The 22,481-nt window shown below is 52.9% G+C and overlaps 1 protein-coding gene across 5 annotated transcripts in view; it reads left to right on the top strand.

Annotated features, from left to right (window-relative positions):
* The window catches only part of AMZ1 (archaelysin family metallopeptidase 1), a 39,288-nt gene that overhangs the window by 10,373 nt on the left and 6,434 nt on the right, over positions 1-22,481 (top strand). For 4 of the 5 annotated variants that reach the window (XM_067012737.1, XM_067012738.1, XM_059038567.2 and 1 more), the window contains exons 2-6: positions 5,699-6,222; positions 7,303-7,470; positions 17,588-17,716; positions 18,035-18,180; positions 18,614-18,790. In XM_067012737.1, coding sequence (XP_066868838.1) covers positions 5,699-6,222; positions 7,303-7,470; positions 17,588-17,716; positions 18,035-18,180; positions 18,614-18,790 — 1,144 coding nt within the window. Of the gene's footprint in view, positions 1-4,816; positions 4,903-5,698; positions 6,223-7,302; positions 7,471-17,587; positions 17,717-18,034; positions 18,181-18,613; positions 18,791-22,481 lie in introns of those variants that run through there. The other variant, XM_067012739.1, reaches the window with a different exon arrangement.

The raw sequence follows: 22,481 nt of genomic DNA, 5'->3' as shown, positions 1-22,481 counted from the left end.
GTGGCCTGTACCAGCACACGCCCTTCCCTGGCCTCTGGGCAGGACAGTGGACAGGTGAGGGGGACATGGGCGCCTCAGGGAGAGGGGAGGTGGGCTGAAAAATTTGGCTGTGGTCCCAGTGGTAACGGGAAGGCAGAGACATCGCACCGTGCACTGATGGGGAGACCTTCTCTGCTTCTGGAAGCCCACTGGCACGTTAAGAGTGCTGGCTCCAGCGTGAGGCATGGCTCTGAGATTGGACCTGGCCTCGGTTTCCCCAGCTGAGACATGGGCGCTGTTAACAGCACCTGCAGCGGTGCAAGGTTGTGTGGCTCAAATGAGATGATGCTTGCAGGGCTCAGGTGCGAGGCCGGCGTCCTGTGCTCCGCAGCTGCTGCCCCACGTTACGGGCAGAGAGGAGAGCCTTGATCGTTGCCGAGGTTAGCGGACTGGCGGGTCGCGGAGAGGGCCGGGAAGCCCCTGCCTTGCCGCGGCTCCCTCGCTCGGCTCCCCTGGCCTGGGGCTCAGCCTCGGTCTCCGCCCACGTCTAACTTCTGCCTCTGCACGAGGGGTGGTCTTGTGCAGAAATGACCTGGCAGGACCGAAGGGTCAGGGTTTCCCTGAGTGACCCGGGAAGAGAGTGTGGCCGCCCGGGCGTCTTGAGAGGAAATGCTATCTGGGCGGACAGGTGGCTGGACCCCAGAGAGAGTGGGACCCACGCGGATGGACAGGACGCACCTGTCACACGCCCTGGAGCCTCCCGTTGACCTGCCGGCCCGCGCCAGTCCGGGGCTAAGGTGGCCATTTCTTCCGAGCTCTCGGGGCTTCTGCGTGGCTGTTAGGCCAGAGGCTCCGCACCGGGGCAGGTGCTCCGGGCATCTCTGCCTCACACCAGGCCCGTCTTTCCCACGTGGATGCTCCGGACACACGCGTGCTCAGCACGGCCCTGCCGGCCTGCAATCAGTTGTCCCGGGGGGAGAAGTCACAGTGAAACGGTGGCTCTCCAAGTGTGTTCCAGGGACCCTCGGGTCACAACAGGGTTCACGACAGCACGGAGCCGTGGCGTCAGGTGGCGCTGCTGGCGGAGGTGGCGCTTTGTGTCCTTGCGTCGCACACAGCTCTCGTGTTTAAGTTCGGACGCGGCGTATGATCGATGTAACCGCGTGAACCGAAGCTCTTGGGATCCCGCACGGCTCATAACGGTGTAGACGGGCCCTAAGGTGGAAGCGCTCGCGGCCTCCTTGGAAACACCGCTTGTACCTCGGGGCCCTCTGGCTCACAGGACCAGAGGGACCTGGCCGGTTCTGGGCCATCTGAGGTTTACAGTTTGGGCCCAAGTCACTCCTGGGATGGACGTGCCAGGGCCCTTGAACTTTTGGTAAAAAGCAGGCGTTTTTCGTTTCCCGAGGCTTTGCCCGGCTTTGAGGTGTTTGCTGGCAGTGAAGGCCCTGAGTGGGGTCGGTGGGTGGTAAGGGACAGTGGGTGCTGGCAGGAAAGGCTCTTCGGGGGTGGGACAAGGTCCTGTGCATGAGGCCCAGAGGGACACTAGACAATATTTATTTTTATTGCCTTTTATCGTCTGCCTTACGCCTCAGTCAGGAGTCAGGAGTACCGTGTCTGAATCCTGGTGAGCTGTGCAACCCTGGGCAAGTGGCTTGCCCTCTCTGAGCCTCCACGGCCTTGCCTGTAAGACATGTGAACACTAACAGCTGCGTTTCAGAGGAGGTGCTGGGTCAAGCAGTGACTTGCAGTTTACAGATGGTGGAGCTGTGGGGAGGGATGTCCTCGGACTTCAGTGTCTGGCCCACTTTCACCTCCTTAGCGAAGCTGTGACACAGACCTTCCTGGGCGTCTGGAAGGCCCCCGCGGCCCCAGAGGAGCAGTTTATAGGCCACTCCCAATTACAGAAAGAATAATTCTGAGGCGGCTGTGACAGCAGGGAATGCTGTAACGGTAATTGTCGTCGAGAAGCCTCCAGCTCGCCCTGGGAGGGTGCCGGTGAGCGGAGGGTCTGGGGAGAGCCCGGAGCAGGTACCGGGGTCCCGTGGGCTGCATTTCGAAACCAAACTAGGTTGGTGAGATGCACGTGGTGCCAGCACTCAAGGCTGCTCCCGGGGCTCAGGGCGGGCCTTGGACTGCAGCTGGCGCCCCCTCTCTGCTGGGTCCAGCCTCGCTCTGGGCGAGGGAGACGGGGTGGGGGTGGGGAGCCGGCTGAGGCCCAGGGAGTTTGAAGGGCACAGGGCCAAGTGCAGGTCAGAGCCCCTGCTGGCCTCAGGGCGCCCCCTCCTCAGGGTTTCCTGAGCGCCACCCTGTGCCTGGCCCCCGGGTCCCTGTGGCCCACTGACCACGGCTGAAGCTTCCTGGAGGGTCTGCCTTCACACCCTGGACCCCGGGGAGGAGGAGCTCCTAGAGCCCGGCTTGCAGCTTCATATGCTGCTCCCGTCACCCCCTTCTCCTTGCCCCGGGGGTGGGGAGGCCAGAGCTTGGGGAACACACGGCCTGGAGGCTGCACGACGTGGCCCTGCCTCCCTCCGCCCCCCCCCCCCCCGCAGAACCACGCCGGCCTCCCCGCTGCCCCTGCACCCGCCTCTGTGCGCTGTGTGTGCAGCGGGGCCTTTGCACACGCCCCTCCGCTCGGGAGCCCCCCTGCCCGGCCCCCTCCCTCCAGTCTGCTCAGCTCCCAGCTTCTCAGTGAAGCCTGCGCTGGTCACCCTCTGGAAAAAGGCCGTGCAGCCCTGGCCCTCCCGAGCCCCGTGCCCTGATCTGCCTTCTCCTCTTCAGCTACCACTGATCACCTCACACACTCGACGATACTTATTTTTCTTGCCTTTTATGGTCCGCCTAAATCTCTAGCATTTAAGCTCCACGAGGCCAGGGGCCCGTTTTATCCACAGGTGTAGGCCGAGCCCCAGGGAGGAATAGGCACGTGGTGACTGTCGGGTCGGGGAAGGAAGGGAGCGGCTGGGGCTCCTGCGCCGGGACCCCGCCCCCCCCGCCCCCCTTGGAAATGTTGACCGTATCCTTCTGGTCACACAGCCTGTCCTCGCTGGGTCCTCCTCGCACACGGTCTGGGCTCCTGGAGAACTCGCCACCGTGGCCCTTCCGTGTGCGCCCTGTGATGTGGCTCTCAAGTGGCTGCCGTGGAGCGGGGCTGTTCACCCCATTACAGACCGTCAGTTTTGCCCTCGTGTCCGGCGGCAGGGACGGGGCTCCGGGCAGGGGTCCTGAGAAAGCGGAGCCTTGCTGCTCCCAGTGATGGCAGCTGGGGTACTTGAAAATCGCTGTGTTCCAGTCCCACCTCCGATTCTTATGTGCTGTGTGGCTTTTCTTTTTTTAAAAAATTTGTTTATTTTTGGCTGCGTTGGGTCTTCGTTTCTGTGCGAGGGCTTTCTCTAGTTGCGGCGAGCGGGGGCCTCTCACTGTCGCGGCCCCTCCCATTGCGGAGCACAGGCTCCGGATGCGCAGACTCAGTGGCCACGGCTCACGGGCCCAGCCGCTCCGGACGCGCAGGCGCAGCGGCCACGGCTCACGGGCCCAGCCGCTCCGCGGCACGTGGGATCCTCCCGGACCGGGGCTCGAACCCGCGTCCCCCGCATCGGCAGGCAGACTCCCAACCACTGCGCCGCCGGGGAAGCCCTGCTGTGTGGCTTTGATTAAAGCTAGTTTTAACCTTACTCTGCCTCAGTTTTACCCCCTTGAAAATGAGGATAATAACCGTCCCCGCTTCCCTGGGTGTTAAAGCCCCGCCTGGAATGTAGTGGGGTATTCAATGCTCTTGGTAATTGTTTTCATTTGCTGCTGACTACTTAGAAATCCGGGGGTCTATGGGGTTGCAACTTCGTGTGACCTTTCTGGAAAGCAAAGACAAATCGCTTTTGTACAAAAGCGCAATTTATACAAATCACAATTTGGCTATACAAATCGAGATTCTTTTTATTTTTTTATTCTTTAATCTTTTGGCTGGGCTGTGTAGCATGTGGGATCTCAGTTCCCCAACCAGGGATCGAACTCCGCCCCCTGCATTGGCAGTGCAGAGTCTTAGCCACTGGACACCAAGGAAGTCCCTATAAATCGAGATTCTTTAAACATCCACACGCAGTATCTTCTGGGAAGCTCTCCTGAGGAAATGGGAACAGAGAGCCGTATACAAAGATGTTCACTGTGGCGTTTTTGTCCAGCCATTAAAAATGGCACTTTTTTATAGACTGTTTAAGGATTTGGGAAAGCACTCATAATATACTAAGTCACGAGGATGTAAGATTGCACACACAATTGGATGTAAACTGGTAAAACATTTATGCAGAAAGAAATGCTTAAAGCTCTCTGCCGGCCGGGATCTCAGTGGTGTTCAATCCGGGTTCCTTTCCCTTCATCTAAGCTGGCAATTAACTGAAAAAACACATCCGTGTGTGTATGTATGTGTGTATGTATGCACACATGTATATAATATCCCTGGAAAAAAAATCACATGTGTATAATTTTCTGGAGGAAGATTTATAAATTATACATACACCCAATCTCCCCCTCTATATGAATATATGTGTATATGTTTACATGTACGTATATGCACACATACACACATATATGCATATATGCATGTATTTTCTGGATGAACATTTTAAACTGAGGTTAGCTAGAGGGAGTACAGCCTCGTTTCTTTATTCTCCCCACAAAACAAGGCCGTTTCTGTTTCTCCAGCTCGGCTGGGTGGCCTCGCGACTTTGTGCTCTGCGGAGACGGAGACGGGTTTGCGCATCTGCCTGACTTTCTAAATCAGGGACCCGCGGGAGCCCTGTTCTCGCCTTAGTCCTGATCTGTTACTTTGCGCATCTTCTCTTCTCTGGCTCCTTCCCTCCGTCGCCTCCCGCTCCGAGACAACAGTCAAGCCCACAGCAGCCAATCCCTTCCCGGTAGCTTTTCAGGGTGTGTGGTGGGAGGGCGCGTTGTTTCTGATTAACCCGGGATGCGCCAGCCAGACCCTGCTCCTGCGTCGGGAGGAAAACCCCACTTTGTGAAGTGACTTTGTCACCGTTCTCTCCGCCCATCTGTCCCCCTGCCCCGCCGCGTCTCCCCTCCCTGCCTGGCCCCCCCAGCAGTTAAAGGGCTCTTTATTGCTTCCCCACGTCTCCCTACTGACGCTTCCGTGGTCGGCATGTGTGCCTGCCCCTCGCCTGTGCTACGAACCTTCTGCAGCCGGCACTCTGGGCCTTGCTTTCCTTCCCCACAGACCCTTGTCCAGCCCCTGGCTGGCCTGGCCACGCGGACTCGGGCATCGCGGCTTCATCTGCAGGCCCACGGGGCCCTTGCTGGGAAAGCCGGTGGCTGCAGGTGCTGAGGTGGCCCAGGTGGTGGGGTGACCACAGGGGGCTCAGGGGTGGCTGGTTTCCTGGTGGAGGGGCCTCTGGCTTTGCGGGTGCCCGGCCCAAGGGCGGGGGGGGGTCTCACTGCCGGCGCGCCCTCCCTCCTGAGGGCTGGGAAGGGGCGAGTCTGCGCTGTCCTCACCAGGGTTCCATGGAAACCGCATCCCTGCTTGGGGGAGGGAGGACGCTTCCCCACACGTGGTGCTGGTTAAAGAGCCGGCCCCCGAGACGAGGAGAAAACGGCGTTTCTGGCCTGGCCGGTGCAAGGCCCGTGTCCCGGGGGGGTGCGTTCCTCCCCGCAGAGCCCCTTCCCGGGCCTGAGAGAGCGGCCGGAGGCTCAGCCGGGCGTTTCCCCGCAGGTGCCGACGGGCCGGAGGGCGTCCGAGCCGCCTGCTGCCGCCGAGGGGGCCCGACGCCAGGCGGAGCTGGGCCGCGCAGGCCCTCGGCCTCTGGTCCACGTGCCGGGAGCCCACGTGGCCGCCGCGCCCGGCCCGAGGGAAGGCCGAGGACGAGCTGGTGGCCAGGCCCTGGGCGGCGCATGGGCGGCCGTGGGGCCTCCCCAGCGAGGCCAGGCCCGTCATGCTGCAGTGCCGGCCGGCCCAGGAGTTCAGCTTCGGCCCCCGGGCCCTGAAGGACGCGCTGCTGTCCACCGACCCGGCCCTGCGGCAGCTCTACACGTCCACCTTCTCCCCAGCCGAGAGGCTCTTCCTGGCCGAGGCCTACAACCCCCGCAGGACGTCCTTCCGCACGCCGCTCATACGCACGGGCTTCGACTGGCTCCTCAGCCGCCCGGAGGCTCCCGAGGACTTCGAGACCTTCCACGCCGCCCTGGCGCCCCGGAAGCAGAGCCTGGCTCGGAAGCACATTTACCTGCAGCCCATAGGTACCTGCGGCCCACGCGTGCCTGCAGCCCGTGGGCACCTGCGGCCCGTGGGTACCGGCGGGCACGGGCACGGGCCCTGTGGGGCAGCAGGTGGCGATGAGCTGGAGGGTGGCATCCTGGGCCATCAGGACACCCCGGGTGCGGGACGAGGGCCTAGGTCTCGCATGAGGTGGGGATGTCTGTGCCCGGACCCCAGGCGGGACCTGATACGACGGGGCATGTGCTGGTGCGCTTGGGATTCGCGGGTGAGACGCAGCTCTCCCCCTGCCCCAGCTCCGCACTGCTCAGGAAGCCCAGGGCCTTGGGGCCCGTTGGGCAGCATCACTGCCCTGTTCTACCCGCAGGTGCCTCCTCATCTACCTGTGCCGTCCCGGCCCTATCTGTTGAAGCCAGCGCTGTCCTAGGCACCGTGCTGGCTGCTTCCCCTGTGGTGTGGGGTGCTGGGGTCAGGGTCACCCCCACTTCATCGGTGAGGACACTGAGGCTGGGAGGGCTCACTTGACCTGCCCAAGTCACAGAGCTGGTGATTTTGGTAGAGGCAGGACTTGACCCCAGTGCCCTGCCCTTAACCCCGAAGCTGTACTTGGAGACACTGGCAGGGCCTGGCGGGGACGTGGGGACACCCGGTGGGAGGGGCTGTGCGTGGGCCGGGGGCCGAGATGCCTCGCCAGGCTCTCCGGGGCTTGCTGGCCAGGTGCCGGGGGTGAGGGGGCGGGCCACCGGCTCTGCGTGCCAGGGCAGGCTCATCACCCGCCCCTCCAGCCCCATCTGCCCCCGGCCAGTCGGCCATCTCTGTCTGGAGACTCTGCGTCCAAACTCCCCGACCATCCATGTTGTTTCCCCGCTGACAGCTCATCTTGTTAAAATGCGGGTTCTGCTTCCAGAGATCTGGGGTGGGCCGGGCCTGGGAATCGGCATTTCTAACCACCTCCCGGGCAAGCCGCTGGCCTGGGGACACTGCAGCCACCTTCTCGCGGGTCTCCTGGCCTCCAGCCTTGGTCCGTGTCCAGGGTGCTGGGCACAGGCAGATGGGGCTCCGAGGAGCGGGCAGGGGGCCTGATGGCTCTGCTCCGCCCCCAGATCTGAGCGAGGGGCCGGCAGGCGGCGCGCTCCTGGACCACCTGCGGAGCTGCACAGAGGCCTTCTTCCTGGGCCTGCAGGTCAGGTGCCTGCCGTCGGTGGCGGCCGCGTCCATCCACTGCTCATCACGTCCCAGTCAGGACTCTGACGGGCTCCAGCTCCACACAGGTGAGTGCGTGCGGTGTGGGCGCAGGTCAGGCCAGCGCAAGGGCAGGCCTCTGCCGCTTGGCTAAAAGCCCTTTTTGGAGGCAAAAGGTGGGAGGGAGGACCCCAGGAGAAGGAAGGAATCCCCCTGCTTTTCTTGGGGGAGGGAATATCTGTTTCCCAGCCTTTAGAAAAGGAAGACCGAGGCAAGGGTTCCCCGCTCAGAAGTGTCTGGAGACTGGACCACACAGCCCCAGTGTCCGCCTGAAAACTCAAGGGCACACAGAGCAGGTGCCGCGGGCTTCTAAGGCCCCTCTAGCTTTTTGTCTTTACAAAGCTCTCTGACCCCGTCGTTCCCCAGGGGGTCACTGGCAGCTGGAGAATGAGGCTGGGTTGAGAGGCATAGATGAACTGGGGGCTCTCAGATGTACAGGAGACCCAGACTCAATCAAGTTTAGGGAGGTCCCCAAGAAGGGGCTGGGGCTCTGTCTCTGGCTGATGTTGGATCTGGGATGAGTGGATTGATGTCTTCCATTAGTTGTGGGAAATTCTCAGCCATTATCTTTCTTCCGATACTGCCTCTGCCTCATTCTTTCCCCCACGGAGGACTCTAATGGGATGCATGTTCACCCTCCTCACTCTCTTCCCCTCTCCTTGTATTTCATCCCAGTTTTATTCTCACTCTCCAGTTAACTCATTCTATCTCTAGCTGCACCTAATATGCTATTAAACCCATAGATAGAGTTCCAAATTTCACTTCTATAGTTTTTAGTGGATTCTTTTTCAAATTAGCAGTGTCACTTTTTAAAAATTTTATGTAAGTATAATTGCTGTACAATATTATATAAGTTACAGGCATATAATATAGTGATTCATAATTTTTAAAGGTTATACTCCATTTATAGTTATAAAATATTGGCTATAATTGCTGTGTTGTACAATATATCCTTGTAGCTTATTTTACACCTAATAGTTTGTACCTCTGACTCCCCTCCTCCTATATTGCCCCTCCTCCCTTCTGTCTCCCCACTGGTAACCCCCAGTGTGTTTGTTCGGTGAGTGTGTTTCTTTTTGTTATATTCACTAGTTTGTTGTTATTCTTTTAGATTCCACATATAAGTGATATCATACAGTATTTGTCTTTCTCTGACTTATTTCACTTAGCAAAATGCTCTCCAGGTCCATCCATGTTGCTGCAAATGGTAATATTTACTTCTTGTTTATGGCTGAGTAGTATTCCATTGTGTGTGTGTATATATATATATATATATACATATACATATATATATATGTATACATATGTATATATATATATATCACATCTTCTTTATCCCTTCATCTGTCGATAGACATTTAGGTTGCTTCCATATCTTGGAAACTGTAAATAATGCTGCTATAAACATTGGGCCTCATGTTTTGTTTTTTTTTTGGTATATACCCAGGAGTGGGATTGCTGGATCATATGGTAGCTCTATTTTTAGTTTTTTGAGAAACCTCCATACTGTTTTCCACAGTGGCTGCACCAGTTTACATTCTCACCAACAGTGTATGAGGGTTCCCTTTTCTCCACATCCTAGACAACATTTGTTATTTGTGTTCTTTTTGATGATGGCCATTCTGAGAGGTGTGAGGTGATAGCTCATTGTGGTTTTGATTTGCATTTCCCTGATGATTAGCGATGTTGAGCATCTTTTCATGTGTCTGTTGGTCATCTCCATTTCCTCTTTGGAAAAATGTCTATTCAGTTCTTCTGCCTATTTTAAAATCAGATTGTTTGTTTTTTTGATGTTGAGTTGTATGACTTGTTTATATATTTTGGATATTAACCCCTATTGGTCATATCATTTGCAAATATCTTCTCCCATTCTGTAGGTTGTCTTTTCATTTTGTTAATGGTTTCCTTTGCTGAGCAAAAGCTTTTAAGTTTAATTAGTCCCCGTTTGTTTATTTTTGCTTTTTTTTGTTTCAGGAGACAGATCCAAAAAAATATTGCTACAATTTCTGTCAGAGTGTTCTGCCTATGTTTTCCTCTAGGAGTTTTACAGCATCCAGTCTTACATTTAGGTCTTTAATCCATTTCGAGTTTATTTTTGTATATGGTGTTAGAGAATGTTCTAATTTCATTCTTTACATGTAGCCGTCCAGCTTTCCCAGCACCACTTATTGAAGAGACTGTCTTTTCTCCATTGTATATTCTTGCCTCCTTTGTCATAGATTAATTGACCATAAGTACATGGGTTTATTTCTGGGCTTTCTATCTTGTATCATTGATCTATATTTCTGTTTTTGTGCCAGTACCGTACTGGGTTTTTTTTTTTTTTTAATTTTTTAAATTTATTTTTGGCTGTGTTGGGTCTTTGTTGCTGCGCATGGGCTTTCTCTATTTGTGGCACGCGGGGGCCACTCTTCGCTGTGGTGCATGTGCTTCTCAGCATGGTGGCTTCTCTTGTTGCAGAGCACAGGCTTTAGGCATATGGGCTTCAGCAGTTGTGGCACACAGGCTCAGCAGTTGTGGCTCACAGGCTCTAGAGTGCAGTCTCAGTAGTTGTGGTGCACGGGCTTAGTTGCTCTGCGGCATGTGGGATCTTCCCAGACCAGGGCTCGAACCTGTGGTCTCCTGCACTGGCAGGCAGATTCTTAACCACTGCACCACCAGGGAAGTCCCCCATACTGTTTTGATTACTGTAGCTTTGTAATATAGCCTGAATTCAGGGAGCGTGATACCTCCAGCTCTGTTTTTCTTTCTCATGATTGCTTTGGCTGTTCGGGGTCTTTTTTGTTTCCATACAAATTCTAAAATTATTTGTTCCAGTAATGTGAAAAAAAATGCCATTGGTAATTTGATAGGGATTGCTTTGAATCTGTAGATTGCTTTGGGTAGTATGGTCATTTTAACAATATTGATTTTTCCAATCCAAGAACATGATAATATCTTTCCATCTGTTTGTGTCATCTTCAGTTTCTTTCATCAGTGCCTTTTTTGTTCTTCCAAAAGAGAGACAAAGTAGAAACACTTTGCATTCTTTTCAATACGAACAGCAAGATATTGATACCAAAACTTTACAGATATTATTAGTAAGGAAAATTGGAAACCAATTTCTCATATAATAAGAACTCTAATGTAAAATATTAGCAAATCAAATCTAGAAATATGTAAAATACATTACAACTCACTTGTATTTATTCCAGGAACGTGAGAGTAGTTTAACATTTGTTTACTTATTTTTATTTTTGGCTTCATTATTCTCTCACTGTTTTTTTTTTTTTTTTAATTGAAGTATAGTTGATTTACAATGTTGTGTTAGTTTCAGGTATGCAACAAAGTGATTCATTTATACATACATATATATCTATTTTTTCAGATTCTTTTTCCTTATACGTTATTACAAAATATTGAGTATAGTTCCCTGTGCTATACAGCAGGTCCTTTTTGGTTACTTACTTTATATATAGTAGTGTGTATACGTTAATCTCAAACTCCTAATTTATTCCTACCCCCCTTCCCCTTTGGTAACCATAAGTTTGTTTTCTATTTTTCTGTTTTGTATATAAGTTGATTCGTATCATTTTTTTTAAGATTCTACATATAAGCAATATCTATGATATTTGTCTTTCTCTGACTTACTTCACTTAGTATGATAATCTGTAGGTCCACCCATGTTGCTGAAATGGTATTATTTCACTCTTTCTTATGGCTGAATAACATTCCATGTATGAATATACCACATCTTTATCCATTCATCTGTTGATGGACAATTAGGTTGCTTCCATGTCTTGGCTATTGTAAATAGTGCTGCAATGAATAGTGGAGTGCATGTATCCTTTCAAATTACGTTTTTTTCTGGATACATGCCCAGGAGTAGGAATGTAGGATCATATGATCCTACATAACTATCTATTTTTAGTTTTTTAAGGAACCTTCATGTTGTTTTCCATAGGAGCTGCACCAGTTTACATTCCCACCAACAGTGCAGGAGGGTTCCTTTTTCTTCACAGCCTCTCCAGCATTTATTATTTGTAGACTTTTTGATGATGGCCATTCTGACTGGTGAGGTGATACCTCATTGTAGTTTTGATTTGCATTTCTCTAATAATTAGTGATGTTGAGCATCTTTTCATGTGCCTTTTGGCCATCTGTATGTTTTCTTCGGAGAAATGTCTATTTAGATCTTCTGCCCATTTTTCGATTGGGTTCTTTTTTAAAATATTGAGCTCTATGAACTATTTGTGTGAACTATTTGGAGGTTAATGTCTTGTCAGTTGCATAATTTGCAAATATTTTCTCCCATTCTGTAGGTTGTCTTTTCGTTTTGTTTATGGTTTTCTTTGCTGTGCAAAACTTTTAAGTTTAATTAGGTCCTGTTTATTTTTGCTTTTGTTTTCTTTGCCTTAGGAGACAGATCCAAAAAAATACTGCTATGATTTATGCTTTCCTCTAGGAATTCTGTAGTATCTGTTCTTACATTTCTGGTTTTTTGTTAGAATCATGCTGTTTTGATTACTGTAGCTTTGTAGTATAGTCTGAAGTCAGGGAACCTGATTCCTCCAGTTCTGTTTTTCTTTCGCAAGACTGCTTTGGCTGTTTGGGGTCTTTCGTGTTTCCATAAAAATTAAAAATTTTTTTTCTAGTTCTGTGAAAAATGTCTTTGGTAATTTGATAGGGATCGCATTGAATCTGTAGGCTGCTTTGGGTAGTATGGTCATTTTGACAATATCGATTTTTCTGATCCAAGAACATGGTATGTTTTTCTGTCTGTGTCATCTTTGATTTCTTTCATCAGCACCTTATAGTTTTCAGAGTATAGGTTTTTTGCCTCCTTAGGTAGGTTAATTCCTAGGTATTTTATTCTTTTTGATGCGATGACAAATGGGATTGTTTCCTTAATTTCTCTTTCTGAGCTTTCATTGTTAGTGTATAGGAATGCAACAGACTTGTGTATGGTTCTTTGTATTTCTGTGGTGTCCGTTGTAAATTTTTCATTTCTAATTTTATTGATCTGGGCACTCTCCCTGTTTTTTTTTTTCCCCTTTTTTCCTTGATGGGTCTGGCTAAAGGTTTATCAATTTTGTGCAGGCTTCTGGTGGGAGTGGCTGGTGCCTGCCCACTGGTGGATGGAGCCTGGGTCCTGGCCCTCTGGTGAGCAGGGCTGAGTCAAGGGGTGTGTCTAGAGGTGGCCGTGGACTCGGGAGGTCTTTGGAAGCTGGTTTGCCGATGGGTGGGTTGTGTTCTCGTCCTGTTGGTTGTTCTTCCTGAGGCGCCCCAACTCTAGAGCATGTTGATGGGTGGGGCCAGGTCTTGGTGCTAACATGACGGCCTCCAGGAGGGCTCACACTGATGAATATCCCCCAGTATCTCCACCATCAGGGTCCTGGGACCCACAGTGAGCCACAGCTGCCCCCGGCCTCCCCAGGAAACCCTCCAAGACCAGCAGGCTGGCCTGGCCCAGGTTCCTATGAAGTCACTGCTTTTGCCCTGGGTCCTGGTGCACACAAGACCTTGTGTGCATCCTCCAAGAGAGGAAGGAGTCTCTGTTTCCCCAGTCCTGTGGAGCTCCTGCACTCAAGCCCCACTGGCCTTCAAAGCCAAATGCTCTGGAGGCTCCTCCTCCTGATGCCTGACCCCTAGGCTGGGGAGCCTGGTGTGGGGCTCAGAACTCTCACTCCTGTGGGAGAACTTCTGTGATATAATTGCTCTCCAGTCAGCGGGTCACCCACCTGTGGGGTATGGGATTTGATTACATTGTGAATGTGCTCCTTCTACTGTCTCTTTGGGTTTCTTCTTTATGTCTTTGGATGTGGAATATCTTTTTTGGTAGGTTCCAGTCTTTTCTACTGATGGTCGTTCAGCAGTTAGTTGTGATTTCTTGGTGAGCTCATGAGAGGTGAGTTCAGGGTCCTTCTACTCTTTCATCTTGTCCCAGGATCTTTCATCAGTGTCCTGTAGTTTTCCGAGTACAGGTTTTGTTTTGTTTTGTTTTGTTTTTGCCGTGCACGGGCCTCTCACCGTTGCGGCCTCTCCTGTTGCGGAGCACAGGCTCCGACGCGCAGGCCCAGCGGCCACAGCTCACGGGCCCAGCCGCTCCACGGCACGTGGGATCTTCCCGGACCGGGGCACGAACCCACGTCCCCTGCATCGGCGGGTGGACTCTCAACCACTGCGCCACCAGGGAGGCCCCCGAGTACAGGTTTTTTGCCTCCTTAGGTAGGTTTATTCCCAGGTATTTTATTCTTTTTGATGCAGCAGTGTCACTTAAAAAAATTTTTAAAAATATTTATTTATTTATTTATTTGGTTGTGCTGGGTCTTAGTTGCAGCAGACGGGCTCCTTAATCGCGGCTCGAGGGCTGCTTAGTTGCAGCACGCGGGCTCCTTAGTTGCGGCATGTGAACTCTTAGTTGCGGCATGCATGTGGGATCTAATTCCCTGGCCAGGGATGGAACCTGGGCCCCCTGCATTGGGGGCTCAGAGTCTTAACCACTGGACCGCCAGGGAAGTCCCAGTGTCACTTTTTCCATCATTCCCAATTCCCGGCTAAAATTACTTTAGCATTTATATCTATGAGCACGGTTGCTTTATAATCTGTGTCTGTGAGTCCAGCATTCGGAGCGCCTGTGCTATTTCTGCTATTTCTGTCTTGCCTATTTTGCCTCATTGCGTGTCTTATTTTTGATTGTTAGCTGGATGTCTTATGTGAAAAATTAGTTTAACTTTTAGAAGACTTTGTGGTCTGGGATGATGTAGTTTTTCTGCAGAGAGGACTTTATGTCTCCTTGGCCAGGCCCCTAAGGGAGCTGAGGGTGTGGGCCGCGCTGACGGCGCGGGGAGCACAGCCTTCCTCTCCCCGGGTGCGGCCCTTTGGGGCAGCAGGCAGAGCACCGTCCCGTCCCCCGTCTCGGAAACGGCTCAGCTTCACCTCTTGGGATTCTAACCTTCTCCCTGTTTCTAGTTCCTCATTAGATCTCTGGCGTTTTAAAAGTCCCGTTTATTGAGGCACAATTTACATATGGAGAAATTATCCCTTCTGGGTGTAACCGTTCTGAGTCCCGACACACACATCACGTGGCCGTCACCACAAGAGTGTGTAGAACAGCCTGCCTCGCCCCCCCAAGCCTTCCTCCGTGCCCCCCTGTAGCCGTCCGTCCCCCATCTTCAATGCCTTACGAAGCCGTTCTTTGTGTTTCACTCGGCTCGTTTGGTTATCTTGTAGTGGCCGGTAGCGCGCTGTTACGGCTGGTGTTGCGCTTCTGGGGCTGGCGGACCGCTGGCCGGGCGGGTGCCGTCCCAGTGGTGGCGTGCCCCTTTCTCTGTCCCAGACTGCAGCCTCCGCCCCCCGCCCCGTGCGGCGCCATCACACCTGCTGTCGCTTCCACCCGACTCGGGGGAGACCCGGCATCTGTCCAGCTGTCCCAGGGGCTGTGGTGCCGGGGCCCGGGTGTCCGTCCCCGCTGACTGCTGGACAGACTGCTGTTTCCCCCGCCCTAGGCTTCGTGGGTCACTGGGAAGGAAGGGGGCCCGGGAGGGCTCAGCAGGCCGGTGGCGTGCGGAGGCTGAGAGGTTGGGCTCCCGTGGTCAGATTGCGTGCTTTAGATGTGGCTGCGTTCGTTTCCTGCGGCCGCCGTCACGAAGCATCACAAACTGGGCGCCTTAAATCAGCAGAAGTGTGTTATCTCACGGTCCGGAGACCAGAATCCCGAGACCAAGGTGTTGGCCGGCCCTGTTCCCTCTGAACGCTCCGGGGGACCCTTCCTCACCTCCTCCCCCCCTGGTGGCGGCTGGCGGTCCTTGGGCCGGCCTCGGCCTCCATCACGTGGCTTGTGTCGCTTCTCCTCTTAGAAGGACCCCAGGCGAATTGGATTAGGCCCACCCTACTGACCTCACCTTAACTTGACTGCATCCGCAAGCCCTGTCCCCAAGTAAGGCCACATTTCAGGTACCGGGCATTACGACTTCCACGTGATCTTGCTGTGGAGACACAGCTCGACCTTTAACAATCATCGCTGGCGGTGCCACCTTAAGAGCTAACATTCGTCGGTCTCTCCTCCAAGGCCTCAGCCACTCGTCCCAAGGTCACACGTGCACCTGGGCTGTCCGGACAGCCGCCACTGGCCACACGTGGCTGCTGGACGCACGGTCGCACGCCCACGTTGAAGGCTCGGCACGAAAAGCGACGCCAACAATCTTACTAACTTTTTAATACTTGATGACATCATGTTACAATTTGGGATATGTTAGGTGAAAATATGTATATTATTCAAATCAATTTGATTTTTTTTTTTTTTTTTTGCGGTTCGCGGGCCTCTCACCGTTGTGGCCTCCCCCGTTGCGGAGCGCAGGCTCCGGACGCGCAGGCCCAGCGGCCACGGCTCACGGGCCCAGCCGCTCCGCGGCATGTGGGATCTTCCCGGACCGGGGCACGAACCCGTGTCCCCTGCATCAGCAGGCGGACTCTCAACCACTGCGCCACCAGGGAAGCCCCAATTTGATGTTTTAATTTACTTCAAAATTAGTAAAACTTAAAACACAGTCACACATTCGGGTCACACTGTTTCTCCGGACGGCGTTGGGCTAGGCCTTGTCATGACCCGCAGCTGTGCCACCTCTGCAGTGGGGCTTTCAAGCATCTCACTCTCAACGCCCCCCCGACATCTCCCGCCGTCTCTCCAGTTTCCTGCTAACGGTTCCTTGATCATCAGGTACAACCCGCTGGTCCTTCCCCCGTCTCGCTGTCTGGATCTGCTTCCTGCCCTGACTTCTAACCTCCTGGCCCGGCCACCCTCTTCCCCTCCTGTCCACACCCGGGTAAATCCGACTCCTGTCTCCCCGGCAGCTGGAGAAAAACGCACCCTCCGGTGGTCCCCTCAGTGCCCGACTGTAGGCCCGAGGGGTCCTCGGTGGTGCCCGGCGCCCCGGGCCCTCAGGTCTTCTCCTTCCTCTTCTTTCTGACAATGACCTTGCTTTTTTGTTTTGCTGAGGAAATACAGACAAAGGGGGACCGCGAGCTTCCCTCAGGGCGGCTCCCCGCCTGCTGCAGCCGTGCTCGCGTCGCGGACCGCTGGCCTAGCTGCTGTTCACGGAGCCGCCCGCGCCCTCGGCGCCCTGCCGTCGCCTGCCCCCCCCCCCCCACCCCCGGCAGCTCTCCCCGCCGCCCCCCCTCGGAGCGACGAGCCGCTGCCACTTCCTGCGTCTTAACGCGCTCTCGGGCCCGCTGTGCCCCTCCGGCCGCCACCCTGACGCTCAGCTCCTCTCTGTAGCCACAGCCCTTGGAAAAGGCCTTTGTCTCGGGCTGTATCGCCTCCCCTCTCGCTCCGATCGCTCTGAGACACTCTCCTGGCCGCGGACCTCGCAGCCGCTCTGCCGGTTCCGTCGGGGCCCCTTCACACCCCGCCGGCCCCGGGCTCCCCCCCGCCCCGCCCCCGGCCTCAGCCACGTGTCTACACCCGCGCTCCCGGAACCGCTGTAACCAGTTGCTTAGCAGTGACCTAGCAGCTTCAACAACGCTCGTTCTCTTACAGTTCTGAGGACGGAAGTCTCCCAGGACTAAAATCCGGGCACCGGCAGGGCTGGCTCCTTCGGGAGGCTGCGGGGAGACCCCGTTTCCTGGCCTTGCAGCTCCTCCTCCTCCAGGGCCGGCGCTGTGGCCCCTTGAGCCCTCTCTGGCCCTCCTGCCTCCTCTCGTGAGGACCCCGGTGATTGCATGGGGTCCAGCTGGGTAATCCAGAGTCACCTTCCCGCCGGGAGGCCTTTAATTTAATCACTCTGCTCGCTTCTGCCAGGTGAGGGACGCACGCACACGTCCCGGGGGTGAGATGCCACGCCTTTGGGGCCATCAATCGGCTGCCCGAGGCTGCAACGGCTCTTCCCACGAACACCGGCCTCGTTGGCCTTTTTGGTGTCCCCACTTGGACTACCCCGTCCAAACCTGAGCTCTTCCTGCCCCCCCGAGGCCCAGGCCCGTGGCCCCCGCTTCACATGGTGCAGCTTGGCTGCTGAGTTTTCGGCCTGGGTCCGAGTTCTCCGTGCAATGTCACTAGCTTGCATCTGACTGTGGGACGAGCTGGTCCAGGCAGAGGAAGAGGGGGATGGGCCCGGAGAGGGGGGCCCAGTCGCGTCCTCACTGCCCCCTCTGGCCCTGTCCCCGCAGACGGCATCCTGTCTTTCCTGAAGAGCAGCAAGCCGGGCGATGCGCTATGCGTGCTGGGCCTCACGCTGTCCGACCTGTACCCCCGCGAGGCCTGGACCTTCACCTTCGGCGCGTCCCTTCCAGGGCACGGTGAGCCGGCACCTGGGGGCCTCCTGCCTCCGCCCTGAGGCTTGGGTACAGGGCCTGGAACGCGTGGGGACATCATCCCCTCGCCGTTTCTCCCAGGACCCCCCCCGCCCCCCCGGGGAGAGAATGGGCATCTATGGAAACGCGGTCCCAGTTCTTGCCCCTCCTGGGCCAGGGGCCGTCTGCCCCGGGGCCGCCTGCACGTGGACGCGCTGGCGGGCAGGGCCTTCAGGACCTGTGCATCGGAGGAGGGTGGCTCTACCCGTGGGCTCCCTGAGCTGAGGCCGCTGCTGGTGCCTCCGCTTCTCTGTCTCTCCCCAGAAGTGGGCGTGTGCAGCTTTGCGCGGTTCTCGGGGGAATCCCTGCAGCGGGGGCCCAGCACCCCTGACCTGGCCCCCGAGGCACCCCTGCAGGACAGAGGCCGGACCGTGTGCTTCAGCGCCCTGGGGATGGTCCAGTGCTGCAAGGTGGGTGTTGGGGCGCTGCCCGGGTGGCGGGAGAAGATGGGGGACAGGAAGAGGAGGGGCTGCTGGGGGTTCTGGCGGGCTCCAGGAAGATGCGAGGGTGTGGAATCAGCCAGAAGGGCGTGAGTGGACAGCCATCGAGCCCTGGGTCCCGCCCTCCCAGTGCTGAGGGCCATCCTTCACTTTAGGGACTGTGGCCACTGAGGCTCAGAAGCGCCCAGTGCTTTGTCCAAGGTCACACAGCTCTCAAGGGGCAGGGTTGGCATTTGAGCCCTCGTCTGTCTGACACCCAGACCTCGGTGCTGAGGCCCCCAGAGCTGACCGCACCAGCTTGCCTTTCTCCCTGGAGCCCAGAGTAGCCCCCGCACCCAGGGGTCCCGGGGATCGGCGCGTGGCGGGCTCCAGGGTGCAAGGCGGTGGGGACCTTCTCCCTCAGGTCACGTGCCACGAGCTCTGCCACCTCCTGGGCCTGGGGAACTGCCGCTGGCTCCGCTGCCTCATGCAGGGCGCCCTCAGCCTGGATGAGGCCCTGCGGCGGCCCCCGGACCTCTGCCCTATCTGCCTGCGGAAACTGCAGCACGTCCTGGGCTTCAAGCTCGTGGACAGGTACAAGGTGAGTCGCGGGCGGGGGGGAGCGGGGGGGTGAGCAGGTCTGCGGACCTTGTGGGTCTGGCTGAGTCCCGCGCCTGGCGCAGTGCTGGTGGCTGTCACCACCGGGGCGCACGGCTTTTCTTTCCCAGGCACCCCTAATCAGAGCCGGTCTTTACCGGGCACTGACCGCGTACTAGACCCTGTCCTAGAGCTTCCTGTACTCGGGCCGGTTCTCGTAGCACCAAGGGGCCTTCCCCACCATCACTTGCTCCCTAATTGGCTCACAGCCCCTCCGGAGGAGGAGGCGGAACCAGACTAACCAAGAATCTCTGTGGAAAGGCAGGCGCCACTCTGAACCCGGCCCCGCCCCGCGCGGGGGCTGAGCCAGCGTGGCGATGCTGCCCTCTGCTGTCCGCACGAGGCACTGCCGGGGAGCAGGGCCCAGGAGGGACGCTAGGGAACCGGGTCCGTCTGCTTCACTGCAGGGAGAAGCCTTATCCTACGGGGAAGTTCGTTTGCAAACTCAGAAACTTTACTCTGAGCTCACAGTTCAAAGGCAGGTGCTGGTTATTTTCTCTTTAAAAAAATTTTTTTATTATTTTTTAATTGAAGTATAGTTGATTTACAATGTTGTATTGATTTCTGCTGTACAGCACAGTGACTCAGTTATACATGTACATATATACGTACATTCTTTTGTATATTCTTTTCCATTACGGTTTATCTCAGGATATTGGATATAGTTCTCTGCTATACCGTAGGACCTTGTTGTTTATCCGTTCTATATGTAATAGTTCCAAACTCCCCATCCAACCCTCTCCCACCCCCCTCCCCCTTGGCAACCACAAGTCTTTTCTCTACGTCTGTGAGTCTGTTTCTGTTTTGTAGATATGTTCACTTGTGTCGTATTTTAGATTCCACATGAGTGATATCACATGGTATTTGTCTTCCTGACTTACTTCGCTTAGTGATAATCTCTAGTTGCATCCATGTTGCTACAATTGGCGTTATTTCATTGTTTTTTTATGGCTGAGTAGTATTCCATTGTGTATACGTACCACATCTTCTTTATCCATTCATCTGTCAGTGGACATTTAGGTTGTTTCTATGTCTTGGCTTTTGTACATAGCGCTGCTGTGAACATGGGGGTGCATGTATCTTTTTGGATTAGAGTTTTGTCTGGATATATGCCCTGCAGTGGAATTGCTGGATCATATGGTAATTCTATTTTTAGTTTCCTGAGGAAGTTCCGTACTGTTTTCCGTAGTAGCTGCACCAGTTTATCTCCCCACCCATAGTGTAGGAGGGTTCCCTTTTCTCCACACCCTCCCCAGCATTTGTTATTTGTAGACTTTTTAATGATGGCCATTCTGACCGGTGTATGGTGGTACCTCCTTGTAGCCTTGATTTGCATTTCTCTAATAATTAGTGATGTTGAGCATCTTTTTATGTGCCTATTGGCCATCTGTATGTCTTCTTAGGAGAAATGTCTATTTAGGTCTTCTGCCCAGTTTTTGATGGGGTGGTTTGTTTTTTTTGTTATTGAGTTGTATGACCTGTTTGTATATTTTGGAGATTAAGCCCTTGTCGGTCACCTCATGTGCAAAAACTTTCTCCCATTTGATCGGTTGTCTTTTCGTTTGATTTATGGTTTCCTTTGCTGTGCAAAAGCTTGTAAGTTTGATTAGGTCCCATTTATTTATTTATTTATTTATTTATTTATTTTTATTATTATTTTTTAACATCTTTGAGTATAACTGTTTTACAATAGTGTGTTAGTTTCTCCTTTACAACAAAGTGAATCAGTTATACATATGCATATGTTCCCATATCTCTTGTGTCACCCTCCCTCCCACCCTCCCTATCCCACCCCTCTAGGTGGTCACACAGCACAGAGGTGAACTCCCTGTGCTATGCTGCAGCTTCCCACTAGCTATCTAATTTACATTTGGTAGTGTATATATGTCCCTGCCACTCTCTCACATCGTCACAGCTTACCCTTCCCCCTCCCCATATCAAGTCCATGCTCTAGTAGGTCTGTGTTTTATTCCCATCCTACCACTAATCTCTTCATGAGATATTTTTTTTTAAGATTCCATATATATGTTAGCATATGGTATTTGTTTTTATCCTTCTGACTTCACTCTGTATGACAGATTCCAGGTCTATCCACCTCATTACAAATAACTCAGTTTCATTTCTTTTTATGGCTGAGTAATATTCCATTGTATATATGTGCCACATCTTCCTTATACATTCATCTGTTGATGGACACTTAGGTTGCTTCCATGTCCTGGCTATCGTAAATAGAGCTGCAATAAACATTTTGGTACATGACTCTTTTTGAATTATGGTTTTCTCAGGGTATATGCCCAGTAGTGCGATTGCTGGGTCATATGGTAGTTCTATTTGTAGTTTTTTAAGGAACCTCCATACTGTTCTCCATAGTGGCTGTATCATTTTACATTCCCACCAGCAGTGCAAGAGTGTTCCCTTTTCTCCACACCCTCTCCAGCATTTATTGTTTCTAGAGTTTTTGACGATGGCCAATCTGGCCGGTGTGAGATGATATCTCATTGTAGTTTTGATTTGCATTTCTCTAATGATTAATGAGGTTGAGCATTCTTTCATGTGTTTGTTGGCTATCTGTATATCTTCTTTGGAGAAATGTCTATGTAGTTCTTCTGCCCATTTTTGGATTGGGCTGTTTGTTTTTTTGTTATTGAGCTGCATGAGTTGCTTATAAATTTTGGATATTAATCCTTTGTCAGTTGCCTCATTTGCAAATATTTTCTCCCATTCTGAGGGTTGTCTTTTGGTCTTGTTTATGGTATCCTTTGCTGTGCAAAAGCTTTTAAGTTTCATTAGGTCTCATTTGTTTATTTTTGTTTTTATTTCCCTTTCTCTAGGAGGTGGGTCAAAAAGGATCTTGCTGTGATTGATGTCATAGAGTGTTCTGCCTATGTTTTCCTCTAAGAGTTTGATAGTGTCTGGCCTTACATTTAGGTCTTTAACCCATTTTGAGTTTATTTTTGTGTATGGTGTTAGGGAGTGTTCTAATTTCATACTTCTACAGGTAGCTGTCCAGTTTTCCCAGCACCACTTATTAAAGAGGGTTTCCTTCCCTCCTTTATCAAAGATAAGGTGACCATATGTGTGTGGGTTTATCTCTGGGCTTTCTATCCTGTTCCATTGATCTATATTTCTGTTTTTGTGCCAGTACCATACTGTCTTGATTACTGTGGCCTTGTAGTAGAGTCTGAAGTCAGGGAGCCTAATTCCTCCAGCTCCATTTTTCTTTCTCAAGATTGCTTTGGCTATTCGGGGTCTTTTGTGTTTCCATACAAATTGTGAAATTCTTTGTTCTAGTTCTTGTAAAAAATGCCAGTGGTAATTTGATAGGGACTGCATTGAATCTGTAGATTGCTTTGGGTAATAGAGTCATTTTCACTATGTTGATTCTTCCAATCCAAGAACATGGTATATTTCTCCACCTATTTGTATCATCTTTAATTTCTTTCATCAGTGTCTTATAGTTTTCTGCATACAAGTCTTTTGTCTCCTTAGGTAGGTTTATTCCTAGATATTTTATTCTTTTTGTTGCAGTGGTAAGTGGGAGTGTTTCCTTAATTTCTCTTTCAGATTTTTCATCAGTGTATAGGAATGCAAGAGATTTCTGTGCATTAATTTTGTATCCTGCTACTTTACCAAAT

This window comes from Kogia breviceps, chromosome 14, assembly GCF_026419965.1.
Source record: "Kogia breviceps isolate mKogBre1 chromosome 14, mKogBre1 haplotype 1, whole genome shotgun sequence".
In the NCBI taxonomy this organism is placed as follows: Eukaryota; Metazoa; Chordata; class Mammalia; order Artiodactyla; family Physeteridae; genus Kogia; species Kogia breviceps.
Note: the sequence above shows the minus strand (reverse complement) of the source record. Positions and strands in the feature narration are given on the sequence as shown.